General features: G+C 32.3%; 1 protein-coding gene across 1 annotated transcript; it reads left to right on the top strand.

Moving 5' to 3' along the window:
* The first annotated feature begins 10,334 nt into the window (after positions 1–10,334).
* Positions 10,335–11,563, top strand: LOC110417957 (ethylene-responsive transcription factor 2-like). Its single transcript, XM_021430566.2, has one exon. It carries the CDS (start codon positions 10,438–10,440, stop codon positions 11,242–11,244), a length of 807 nt encoding a protein of 268 aa, XP_021286241.1. The 5' UTR covers positions 10,335–10,437; the 3' UTR covers positions 11,245–11,563.
* The last annotated feature ends 916 nt before the right edge of the window (positions 11,564–12,479 follow it).

Raw genomic sequence — 12,479 nt, 5'->3', positions numbered from 1 at the left:
ATCATTTTTAGACATAAATCTCATTGAGAAAAAATTTAAATGTCTTCATCTATCATACCATAAGGAATTAGACTCCACAGTATAACTAGAAATCATATTTATTTCGTCAATATTGAACTTGTCATTATAAAAGTATCCTTTTCTTACGAATAGGTCATCATTGGATACTATTACATTATCAGATTCTATTACAACTTTAAAACCTTTCTTTGGAAGTAAACTAGCAAAAACTAAATTCTTCTTCCCGAATATATTGATAATGTCAGCTTCTGTCTATAAGTAAATTTAACTCGACAATCCTTTTTCCTTCAACTATAGCTATAACATGATTTCCCATCAAAACATCTTCTAGATTATTAACTTTCAAGCAAGTGTTGAACAAGTTTTTGTCATTGCATACATGAATTATAGCACCAGAGTTCTACCAGTAATCTTTATTTTTCTTGGAATCAACAACCATATTTAATTCTGTTACCATTCCATTATTCTTTGTGGAAACCATAGCAACCAATTCCTTGAAAGCCTTTTATGCTACATTTACTTTTTCAGGGTTTTTTAGAGCCAAAATTCTTTCCTGCCTACCTTGATCTACAATCACTAATCATGTTGCCTTTCTTTCAATAATGGAAACAATTTATATTTTCCTTATCTTTTTTCTTCAAGGTTTGTCTTGAAACTTTCAATGCAGATGACTTGGATTTCATAGAATTCTTTTCAAAATTATTGAAATTTTGAATCACAAGATTCATATTCAAATCAGAGGCCTAAATAGTGCATTACGAGCACATGTTTCACATTTTATTTGCATCTGAGTCATGAATTATTCTACTAATAGAGACTCTATAGAATGTAGAACCTTTTTTTTTTTGTAATTATTTAGATTGAGGCAATTCTACTTGTAGTACATCCAAAACCTTAACCTCAAGATCTTTTAGTTTTGAAACAAAAACTTATAATTAATGTACTTGATCCATGTCACTTATCTTAAACTCAAAATATTTTAAGCACAAAAATTTGTCAGTACTCGTTTTTATACATAATCTCCAAAGCTGTTCAAATTTCCTTTGGAATCTTCAAATTGGAGTAGAGATCATAGAGACAATCTGTTAAAATATTTAGAATATGTCCATAACAAATCAATTCATCTTCTTCATGTTTTTTTTTCTTTGCCTTTTGTGCACCAGTACCTTCATTGGTCGGTTTTGGAAATGCAATGAGACTTGGATCCAAAACATAATAAACTTTCAAGGTTGTAAGTAGAAGCGCCATCTTATCCTTTAGTGAATGAAATTGGTTCTATCAAACCAATTAAGTTTGATGAACTCTTTATTTATGAGTTGAAATCTTGAATTTGAATTAGATTCCATTGAAAACAACTTTTAAAAATTGTTAGAAAATAGTACAAGAGAAAAGGAAAAAGGCTTGAGTCGTGCTATAGCACACTTTTTTTTAAGAGTTGTTACCTGATTTACAGATAAAGACTCTTCAAAATACAACATGTTGATTGTAGAATGGTTTGAATGAATGAAGTCTGGTTAGAAAGTATGTTCCTTTTATAGACATATGTGTTTTGTTAATTTTTAAGAAATGGGTTGGTTGAAATGTTAAATAACTAATAAACGTATTTCAACATATGTGTTTAAAAACACTACTTTTTATTGAATAGTCATGTCTTAATCTGAATAGTCACTTAATTTGAATAATAACATCTAAATAAAACTTCTTATATTACAAATTGTCTGAAAAATAAAAGAGTAATTAGTATATTGGAGAATAGATGGCAACCACTTGTTTTGGACTTTTCCAACCTTATCAAGTTAGCCAATCGGTTTGTCCGCAAGCCAAAACCAAGTTGCTAGTAATTCTTTTTCTTGTTTTGGCTAAACCCTAATCTCAACTCATAAATTATGATACAGTGACACTTGATATAGAGAATTAAGTTGGACTTTTAAACGAAGTTGAAGAGTCAAAACTCGCTTCTTTGTTTCGTTCACGACAATGTAGTCTTTGTCTGCATGCAAGAAGTATTGCTCAAAGCCACTTGTCCACCATGCCGACAAGAAGTGGAATGCGACTACCTGCTCTTTAGCCAAATATTATTCAAGTTTGTTAAGGGGAATATTCATTGAAAAAAAATTAATATATGGTGCTGTTTTGTGGGTTAAGTTTAAACAAAATAGGAAAGGACTTGCGGCTTAGATTTGTCAGAAGTTTAAGTTTTCCTTGCCTTGAAGAGATGTTATACAGATGATGCATATATTGCGTCTTGAGTTTAAGTTTCTTTCGCAAGATAAAAGAGCTACCTGATTCTTTCTTCTTCTTTTTTGTTTTGTTTTGTTTTTTCATTCAACTCAAACCAGAGGTCTCCTTGTTTATCTAAAACTTCTAATATTGTCTTTGACTCTGAAGACTGAATTCAAAATCCATGTGGTTTGAATTGTTGACTACTACATGTCGATCCAACTTTGCGATTTTCAAACGCAATCTTGATCTACAGGAGAAACGAAGCTGCTGAGTATGCAGCTGCAACATGCAAACGCCCACTTGCGCAAAGGTCATTGTTATCAACTTGCTTAAAAATCCGGACTGCAGTGGGCGCCATGTTCCGCCAAGCAAATGAATGTGTGCGTGGCTGTATAGCTGTTTTCGGTTTGGACCGCTACATATCCCTCTTATATAATTCTGGATAATGACTTGACTATTTCTTTATATTAATTTCAAGATGATTGATTACTTAAATAAAAGAAAAGGAAAGATACAAAGATGGATTGGGTTGACAGCGACGGAACCGGTCGACATTATTTGCAAAGATTAATTTCTCTTTAACTTGATATAACTATCCCAGTTGTATACTGACAGAGTATTCTTCTATAGCAAAAATAAATTCGCTTGCTTAACGATATATAATAGATGATACAGCTGAGACATCAAACTCAAGCTAATATGTGGTCTGGTTCAAATTCTTGACATATATGAATTTCCTCGTAATCTCAAGAATCAAGAATTGTACATGGTGACCACCAATACTATGGAAATTGGGCAAGAGCACATGGGATTGGCTCAGGACCCAAGAAACAAAAACGTCGACCCAAGTCTTCGATTTCCTAAGGACAAGAAACTGCTACTTTATCCCATGATGAAATGAATTATTGTATTAAAAAGGGCTGTCTATAGACGTGGGTCCTTTCAATTAAAGTTGTACAAAACGATTGAAAAGGTTTTTGAGAAAAATTTTGGAGGAAGTTGAAAATATGATATACATTAATTATGTTAGATGGCATTAATTAAATAACGGCATGTGTTTTTACCAATAGTGCTTTTGATGTAAGTTGATAAGTTTTGAGAGGCTGTCAATGGTATCTTGACCCGTACTATATTTTGTAATTGTACAGTTTTTTAATCCAGACTAAGTACTATGTTATAGAAAATCTTTTGATAATACTCAAAGAGACTTGTAGTGGCATACCGATGGCTGAGTTTAATAAAATCGTTTTTAAAAAAATTATAAATTTAATTTCAATTTTACTTGTACTTCCTCTGAGGGAAAGTCAACAATTCTCATATCTTCTAAATAGATAGATTCTTTGCATGTGGGCTTTTATTTTTGTAGAAAATGTAATTTGTATAAGTTACTTGAGATTTTAATGTCTATCAATTAGTGTTCGATGCTTAGGTTTCGCTGATGTAATGTGCAATCAATCCAATATTGTGCTTCATTGTCGCTTGAATGTTATTTGCTATCTGTCACGCTAAAAGGTAAACTAAACTTTAAAGAAAAGGTATATCATACATATATTTACTATTAAATTAAATTGAATGTATAAATATGCTAATTGCATGTAAATTTGTTTCCTTTTTTATTTTCATTTTTTTAAAATATTTTTAACAGTAAAGATGATTACAGTTAGAGGCGAAGAGAGAAGAGCTAGTAGGGGCACGCCTCTCAAAGTTTTAAAAATTTATAAATTTTTTATTATTTTATTTTAAATAGTTATAATTTTTCTTTTAATTTTTTAAAAATTTTAAAATTTTATTTTTTCAAATATTGAATTTTTTTATTTTTACCTCTCAAAATTATTTTCAAGAATGATGATCATATATTGAATTGCAACTTCGATAGTCAATAGGAAAGTAAAGAACTCCAAATCAGGCATTAATTTCCTGTAAAGACTAATAAATGTACTAAATTTCGGACCATCTACCTCGCTGTCTTAATCTTCCCCTCGATAATAATTGTAGTCTCGTCATCTACGAGAAGTCAGCTTTGTGACATAAATATAGTTGGTCACGGCAGCATGCCAATCTTTTTATATAAATACAAAATACATTCAAGTCCTTAAAATTTTGGTATAATTTAGCTGAGGTCCATTAAATTTTAATGTAGACATACACCAAATGATGTTAACTAATGTTGGAAATTTACTAAATTACCCATGATCCTAAACATCGTAACCCTTCTTTGTAGTCAAATTACACAGTTGGCCTCTAATCTTTGTCGTCTGTCTTCATCTTCCGTAATCCAAAAAACCAAGCTAAAGTCCATTTGTGTTGGGCTTTTTCCTATTTCCAGATTCCTTGATCATTCTAAGGATTATATTTGATTGCTTTGTCGCAGAAACAATATCTTGGAAAGTAGACAAAAGTTATTTCCAATTTTTCTCATTGCATCTCCTCCTAATAATCAATGGAAAGTACTCATTGATTCCCTAGGCAAAGCATCCCCCTGAGTTAAAGCAACATTAGAAAAGCCAGCTCTACAAACATTTTAATCCACTTGTCTATAAATAGATACCAAGGCTTTTCTGAACCAAGGGCTACGTCGTAAGTTGGTTCAACACCTTCACTGGTGTCAGACTCACCAACATTTAACATTGCTCATAGCAAAATAATCATCAGCAGATATCATCTAGCGACTCAACCTTCCCAACAACAAGAACTACGTTTTGAACTCTTTCAGGATTCTTGTACTGCAAGCAAATGAAGGGTAGGTGTCAATTTTCAAACTCCTTTCAGAGAGGGTTCAGTGCAGAAAATCTATTCAATTCAATCATTCTTCCTAGTTTTGTCCTGAGGCGTTTTTCTGTTCTTAATTCTTCTTGTAATTCTGCAATCTCCTTTTCCATTTTGAACCCAATCAAGCAATCAAATTATAGATGTAAGTTTGATGGGCGGATTTTCAAAATATTAGAGACAATTTTGATTTTCCCTTTTTCAATGATAGAGTGATTTCTTTCTATTATTAGATTGTTTAAATTCTATCTAAATCATTATCTTTTTTTTTGTGAAAAGTACAATGAGTATAATGTGATACATACGTGACTTCATTAATAGGAAAAAACAATTTTTTAATGGTAAAACTTGTAAAACCTATCAAATTGTTTACTTTAGGACGGAATGTTTAATTTCAAATTTCATAGATCTAAATTGAATTATCACAAAACTTCAAGAACTTGAATGTATTTTACTCTTTATATAAATATATACTATAAGTAATTAATCATATTAATGTTAGTGTGTCTTTAAATTATTATATATTTTAGATTTTGTTTTCAAGAGGACACTTGATTGATTAGAATTAAAACCTCCATTTGAAAAGTCTTAAATACCAATCTTGAAATGAATAGAGTACAACTTATTGAAAAAAAAAGGATTATCACCCATCCTGTGATCTAACACCATATATCACATGCACCAAAAATTTTTTTTTTTAAACACTCTTTCTTTTTTTAACCAAAAAATATTGAGGTAAAAAGAATGGACAACAGTTAGGAACTTTTTCTATTGTTAAAATTCAAAATGTCTTCTATTGCTTTAAATTTTAAGCTTTTTTAATTTGAGTTGTTTTTGTTGCATTGTTTGTATATATTATTATTGCTGTTAAAGTTGAAACTCTGGCAGCAGAGTAATCATTTATAAATCACAACTATACATATATATATATATATATATGACCTTTCGTCACTTTTTAATCAAATGTATATTTAAATATTATTTGAAAAGAGCACAAGTCATGGATTGAACAATACAGCTACCTGTCCTTTTTAAATTAAAAACTAGTGCAGTGTTCTTTATTAAATGCACCAACTTTAATTTTGTTGTCGGGTAGTGGGCTTGACTTGAGAAAATATTTGCGGAGGCGACTTTCAACCCATGAGGGCCGTGGAAAGTAAGTATGGCAAAGGCATGGCCGCGACCGCACGCCACCTAACCAATACAAAAAACAGAGCAAGAGAAAAAACTTATCGGCAAGTCAATCCTAGACCAAACTGCTCTGTTTCAACGGTTGAATGTTGACGACGACGACATTTCTATCCAGGATTTACATTTATTTCATGCCTCAAGTCTTTCCATTGTGTCTGTCTGCATCTAATCTACTACATTTTTTGAATCTCTTCGTCCCCTTCCTTAATATCTTTGCCAACAAATAAACACGCAGGCTTAGGCAAATGAATGGAGAAATGGAGAAGAGGGAAAGGGAAAACCTTTTGCTCTTTTTGTTTAGATTAATTAACAAAACCAAAATATAAGGAAGGACATACTACGTAGTAACTAATTGGTTCAGCAAAGGGTTAATTATATGCAAATGAAGAAAAATGTGGTTATTTAATTATCATTTGTATATTTAATTATCAGACTATTCAATTAAGGATATATTCTCCTTTCCATATCCTTCAATTGAAAAAGATTAAAAAAAAATCATACGTTAAAGGCGGATTTATTTGATGGGTTTGGAATATGTATTTATATAGTAAAATATCATTGTCTCGTTAAGTTTTTAGTCAAAATTTTAAATGAATTTATTAATTTAAAAAAAACACTTCAATATAAATATATAATATAAAAAAACTAAAATATTATTTTTTATTAATTTAAAAAATTATTATTATATAAATTTTTTTTTTAAAAAAGGCACCAATCAGTGCTCCCTTGGGAGCATCAAATCTGGTGCTCCTCTCCCTTAGAAATCACCGATCGATTCTTCCTTAGTCTTTTAAACAATTAATAAAAATTATATAATAATAATTTTTTAAATTAATAAAAGGTAAAAAATTTTTAATATTGTTAAGTTATCAAATTAATAAAAACACTAACAGTTAAATCTATGTATGTAATAAAAAATATTTTTTAAAAATAAAGTGTTTATTTTAAAAATTAATAAATTTATTTAAAATTTCGATTAAAACTTAAAAAATGAAATATTTTACCATATATATGTTATACAAATACACTTCGACATTCCTTTAAAAAAATTTGAGGTCCGATTGAGCCGCAATTGTTTCTCTTTTACCATATCAAAGTCTTGTTAATTACTTAAATATTTTGATCCAAATCTGAACTCAATCTCCCTATTGTTGCAATTTTAACTGTCCACTTCAATACTATAATCTTAAAAGTCAATTTAAAGATAATTAATTGATAACTTGTTTAAATTTTTACAATTAAATTTTGTTATGTAATTTTTTATTAATGATGTGACATGCTAACTTAATTTTTTTAAAAAAAATCAGTTGACACATATTAATAAAAAAACTTTATTTTGAATAAGAATATATAAATGAAATATGATATTTTTCAAAACTGATATGTGTCACGTAACTAAAGAATTAATGTATGTCAACATGTCATCAAAGTTAAAAGATACAATCTTAATATTATTATTAATTGTTTTAAATTATTTTTTTAATGAAAATATAAAAAACTTAAATATAGCTATTCAAAAAAAATATAAGAATTAAATTCATTAAAAATAGGTAAAAAAAATTTAAACTGTGTGAGTTGAAATAATAGAAAAATCTAATTTAAAATTCAACCAAATATTTTCCACTAGCTCGACCATAGCTTTCAACTTCCCTTCAACCCACAACAATAATAAGCCAACCCCATTTTTCCACAAGGCTGGAGAAGGATGATATTGGAGGAAGAAATTCATCCCATCATCACAAGTTCTATTTCATTTCTCACCTGGGATTCGGCTCCCACAGGCATGGTTTGGTGACGAAGAATTGGAAATTCTTCAGCAATTTCCCTCCTGGTGGAATTAATGATTGTGGAAATTAAAGGTAACACTGCCACAACGATGTGCTTCATTTTCCAAAACGAAAATTCCTACAAAAGTAAATGTCTTAACCTGAATTTCCATTTCTACTATTGTGAAGTCAAGATAGGAGAAGATGTCACTTCACCCCAAACCTCTCACTGATCGAATCTAAACGAATGATATATTGAAGGACGTTACAAATATACAAAAGGATGGTATCTGCAAATACCATTAATTAAGTTATATCAGTGGTGATTGCCTAAACTTGACTATATCGAGTCTCACATTCTCCATATGTTATGGATGTTTAACGTTTGTTGATCGGTAGTACTATTTGCAATCACGTATATTTGACTGTCTTGTAAGGTTCATGATAATTTAAATGGAGGTGGAGAGGAAAATTATGATTAACGAATGCTTTAATTAGCGAGTGAAAAAAATATTTGGATACGTATAAGAATGAAATTTTGCTATTAATACTATAAAAGGCATGGAAATTGCTTTATATTACAAAAACAAGTTAGCAACAACGCACCAAACCTTGTTGTTCAGAATGGCACGCCCGTTTTAGGAGCTCAATCAAAGCCATGGTCGAGAAATTCCAATTGAGTTTTGATGTAGAAAAACAACAGAGAAAATTAAAAGGCAAAGGGGAAAAGGCAACCCATATTGAACAGTAAGTCCGTCATGAGTGGATTTAATCAGATGAACCGACCTTAATTAGTCGGCATATATGAACTGATTAATGGAAGCGAAGAGTCAAAGGACAATGGGGCAGGGCTGATGAATCTGGAAGCCGTCCTTATTGCAATTGCATCCCCAGCCCTCGACCCTATCTTAAAAGCGGACGTACATTCCCTTTGACAAGTTACGTTTTAACGTACACGTACAAGGAAAAGCATGAAAAAGACTTTGCATATGATGCAAAGGCCCACCTGTCACAATTCTCTACATTAGCCTGCACTTTATGATTTTTTATTGTTTTTTTGCTTTCTTAATTCGTACATTTCTTTTCCTGCTTTTTCACCTTAGCATGATAAGCTTGTAATCCACCCATAAAGAAACTCATTGGTCTTGAAAGCTTTGTTGGATTAAGGAAAACATCCAAAGCCATATGCATGCCTTTGCAGGGGAGCAGAGTTGTTCCAATCAGGATTAATCTTTATGTTTGGAAAAGGCTTGCAATTTTTATTTTATTTTTTTGTATACCAAGCATAAGGACAGCAGCTTCTAGCCAAACTTTGTCTTTTACAATAACCAAACTACAAAGGCATACGCTATTAAAAAAACAGGGCAAATCACTTGTGTACTAGCTAAGGACAAATGAACAATTAAATAATAAGCCTTAATAAGTAGCAGAATTACACTTCTCTCCTTTTGGATCGTATCGCCAGCATATTTTATGGCCAAAGTCCCTCCTGTTCAATTGGCAGATGATTACTACAAAATGAGACAAAAGCTTTATATATGTTATATATAAAAGAAAATACTCCCTATTTTGGCTTTCTCATGGTGGAGTTCCTAACTCGCAACATGATTGTATCTGTTTACAAATGCTACATCACTTGCTTGCAGCGGATACCTTATTCTATTGGACAATTCTTTTTAGAAAGACAAGGGGTATTTGGCTCAACGCATTTTGTCCTTTCCAAACTTGTGTTTCGAATTAAAATGTCTTAAATTTTTTTAGTCCAAAAAAAAGTACAGATAAATCAAACAATTCATTAATTAATTTACAATTTTTAAATATATTTTTATTATTGAGTTAAATACGAAGATGTAAATCTATATGACACTCTTGATTGATTTTATTAAATCAGATATGAAATAATATCTCTATGGAACAACGAGCTTATCCACATTGCTTCCTAGGCCCGTTGGCTCCAACTGTGTGCTTTGATTAAAGCTACTATAATTCCCTTAGTGGGCCAACACATACCAACATCACCCGCAGGTAACCTAGAACTTGTTCTGTCCTTAATGCGTCCTGATATACGTAAGCTGATGTAAGAGTAAGACATCACTCAGTGCCCCGTAATGAAATGCCCTCAAGCCCTCATCCATGTCTCCTTCACGTGTCACACAAACTCATGGTAATGCCCTTTCCCTCTCCTTCCAATTTGGCCACTTGCGTTTTGAAAATTTCATGGAAACTCCCCAAAAAAAAAAAAAAACCCCAATTAATCTGACTCATTAAATAATTCCAAATTTTTAATTATAATTAATCTCTTGTACCCACTTGCCGATTCACTTCACCTTTTTTTCTACTTTCTATAAATAGCCTCTATCTCTTACTAAATTGTGTCCATTAATAATATCTTTCTTTCTTCCTGTCTTTCTTTCCTTGGGTTTCATTGCTTCAACATCGATCAAAGCTAAACCATTAAAAAGTGCTAAGAATGAACGAGGTTACTATGTGTGAGCTTAGCTTTCCTCATCAGTATCCTCGAAGTTCGAGCTTTAGTTGCCTTAACTCTTGCTTGACGGAACACTGGGGTGATTTACCGTTGAAAGTTGATGACTCCGAGGACATGATCATCTACAACTCCCTTCATGAAGCTCTTAACTTTGGTTGGTCTCCAACGTCGGATTCCATGGTAGCAGCTTCCGTCAAAGCCGAGCCTGAGATGATGACAGGACCTGTTATGGAAGTGAGCCCAATGGGGTTGACTCAACCGGCAGCTGCAACTGCAACTCAAATGTTATTTGGAAGTGCCTTCATGGGAATAAGCAGCGAAAATAGAAGCTCTTTTTTGATGGGAAAACAAGAAAAGTGCTTTCGAAATGGGAATCAAAAAGTAGTCAAGGGGAGACATTACAGGGGAGTTAGGCAAAGGCCGTGGGGGAAGTTCGCGGCGGAGATTCGAGATCCGGCTAAGAATGGGGCAAGAGTTTGGCTAGGTACTTACGAGACAGCTGAGGAAGCTGCTCTGGCTTACGATCGAGCGGCTTATAGAATGCGTGGTTCAAGGGCTTTGCTTAATTTCCCACATAGGATTGGCAACAATGAGCCTGAGCCTGTCAGAGTCACGGCTAAGCGTCGAGAGCATGACCCGGCTTTGTACAATAGTTCCTCTCCTAAGAGAAAGAAAAGCTTGGCGGCTAACGAAGCCGAGTTGGAGAGAGACAGCCGGGGGTTGACTGTGTTTCAATTGGGACATCAAATGGGGCTAATGCCAGTTGGCGAACAGTTATTGGTGAATTAAGTCTTTCTTTTCTGTCTGCTTTGTTTGTTGTACAATGAGGGGTGTGAATGGGGAGAAAACTACTTGGAAAAGTAAACTGAGCCTGAGCGCAACCTTTTTACCCTTCTTCTTCTTCTGTTTTTTTTTTGGTTGCTTTTAGTGTGAGAGGATAAACAAACCTTTGGACAGTAGGATTTTTGGGCAGCTTGAACCCAAGGCGATACTCACCCCCCAAGGGGGGTTACTCGACCCCGGACCACTTGCGCTTAGAGCCTGTGGTCAAGTGTAATCTTTATGAGAAAAAGGAATGGATATTTTGAAAGGGTTACATTCTTCGGTAGATGAAGTGGAGCATTACCATAATTTACCAATTAATGGCAAAGAGGAGTAAACTATTTGAGCCACTTCAAACTAGCTTTCTCCTTTATCAGCATGTGTTAGTTTCCGAAACCAAAAGGCAATAGTTAAATACCACATGAATCACAAATAAGTCTTATGATCAGTTATAACAATAAATTATGTTTTTTATTATTGTTTTTTGTTTAGGATCGAGCTGGATATATTTTTATAAAAAGTATTTTTTTTTATCTAGAATTGAGTTGGATATAAAAAGTAAGATTCAATTTGAATTTTAAAAAAATTCTCGGTAATTGATGCATAATTTTTGGTCTAAAGAATATAATACAAATTCTTGTTTTTTCTAAAAAAATTCTCTTTTGGTGTAGATTACTATTAAGTTTAAAAAATAAAAAAAAAACTTACCATCACTTTGTAATTCAATTTGTTATAAAATGATTTAGTGGCATAATGACCCATCATGTTACTAGACAAACGCAACATCATAGGCCGGTATTAAACTGATAATTCTTTGTGGTTGGGGGGTGCAATGAAGGCACGTACTGTAAGGTTCTAATATAGGCATGTTAATTGGTGGTTGAAATAATGAAATGTACTGCTAATGAACCAATTCTCCTAAGATGCCATTGGATCTGACTATGTTGTCATCACTTAATGAGCAGGGTTTAAGGTCAATTTTGAAATTGGGGTAGAGAAAGGGATGGGAAAAAATTCTTTGTAGGCAATGATGAACTTATTTTTTGATAATACGGTCAATTGTCAAGGTTTATTACAATTTAAATTATTTTCTAAACGATTTAATTCAGAAGAAGAAATAGGATAAGAGTAAAATAATAATTTCGTCGGAATAGAATATAAATTTAATGAGATAAGGGGAGAGATAGTTGGTAGTGAGAGGA

Source organism: Theobroma umbraticum, unplaced genomic scaffold (assembly GCF_002168275.2).
Source record: "Theobroma umbraticum cultivar Fairchild unplaced genomic scaffold, ASM216827v3 scaffold_50.0, whole genome shotgun sequence".
Taxonomy (NCBI): Eukaryota; Viridiplantae; Streptophyta; class Magnoliopsida; order Malvales; family Malvaceae; genus Theobroma; species Theobroma umbraticum.
Note: the sequence above shows the minus strand (reverse complement) of the source record. Positions and strands in the feature narration are given on the sequence as shown.

Excerpts from the sequence above, each read along its gene's own strand:
- LOC110417957 (XM_021430566.2), top strand. The coding sequence starts at position 10,438 with ATGAACGAGGTTACTATGTGTGAGCTTAGCTTTCCTCATCAGTATCCT.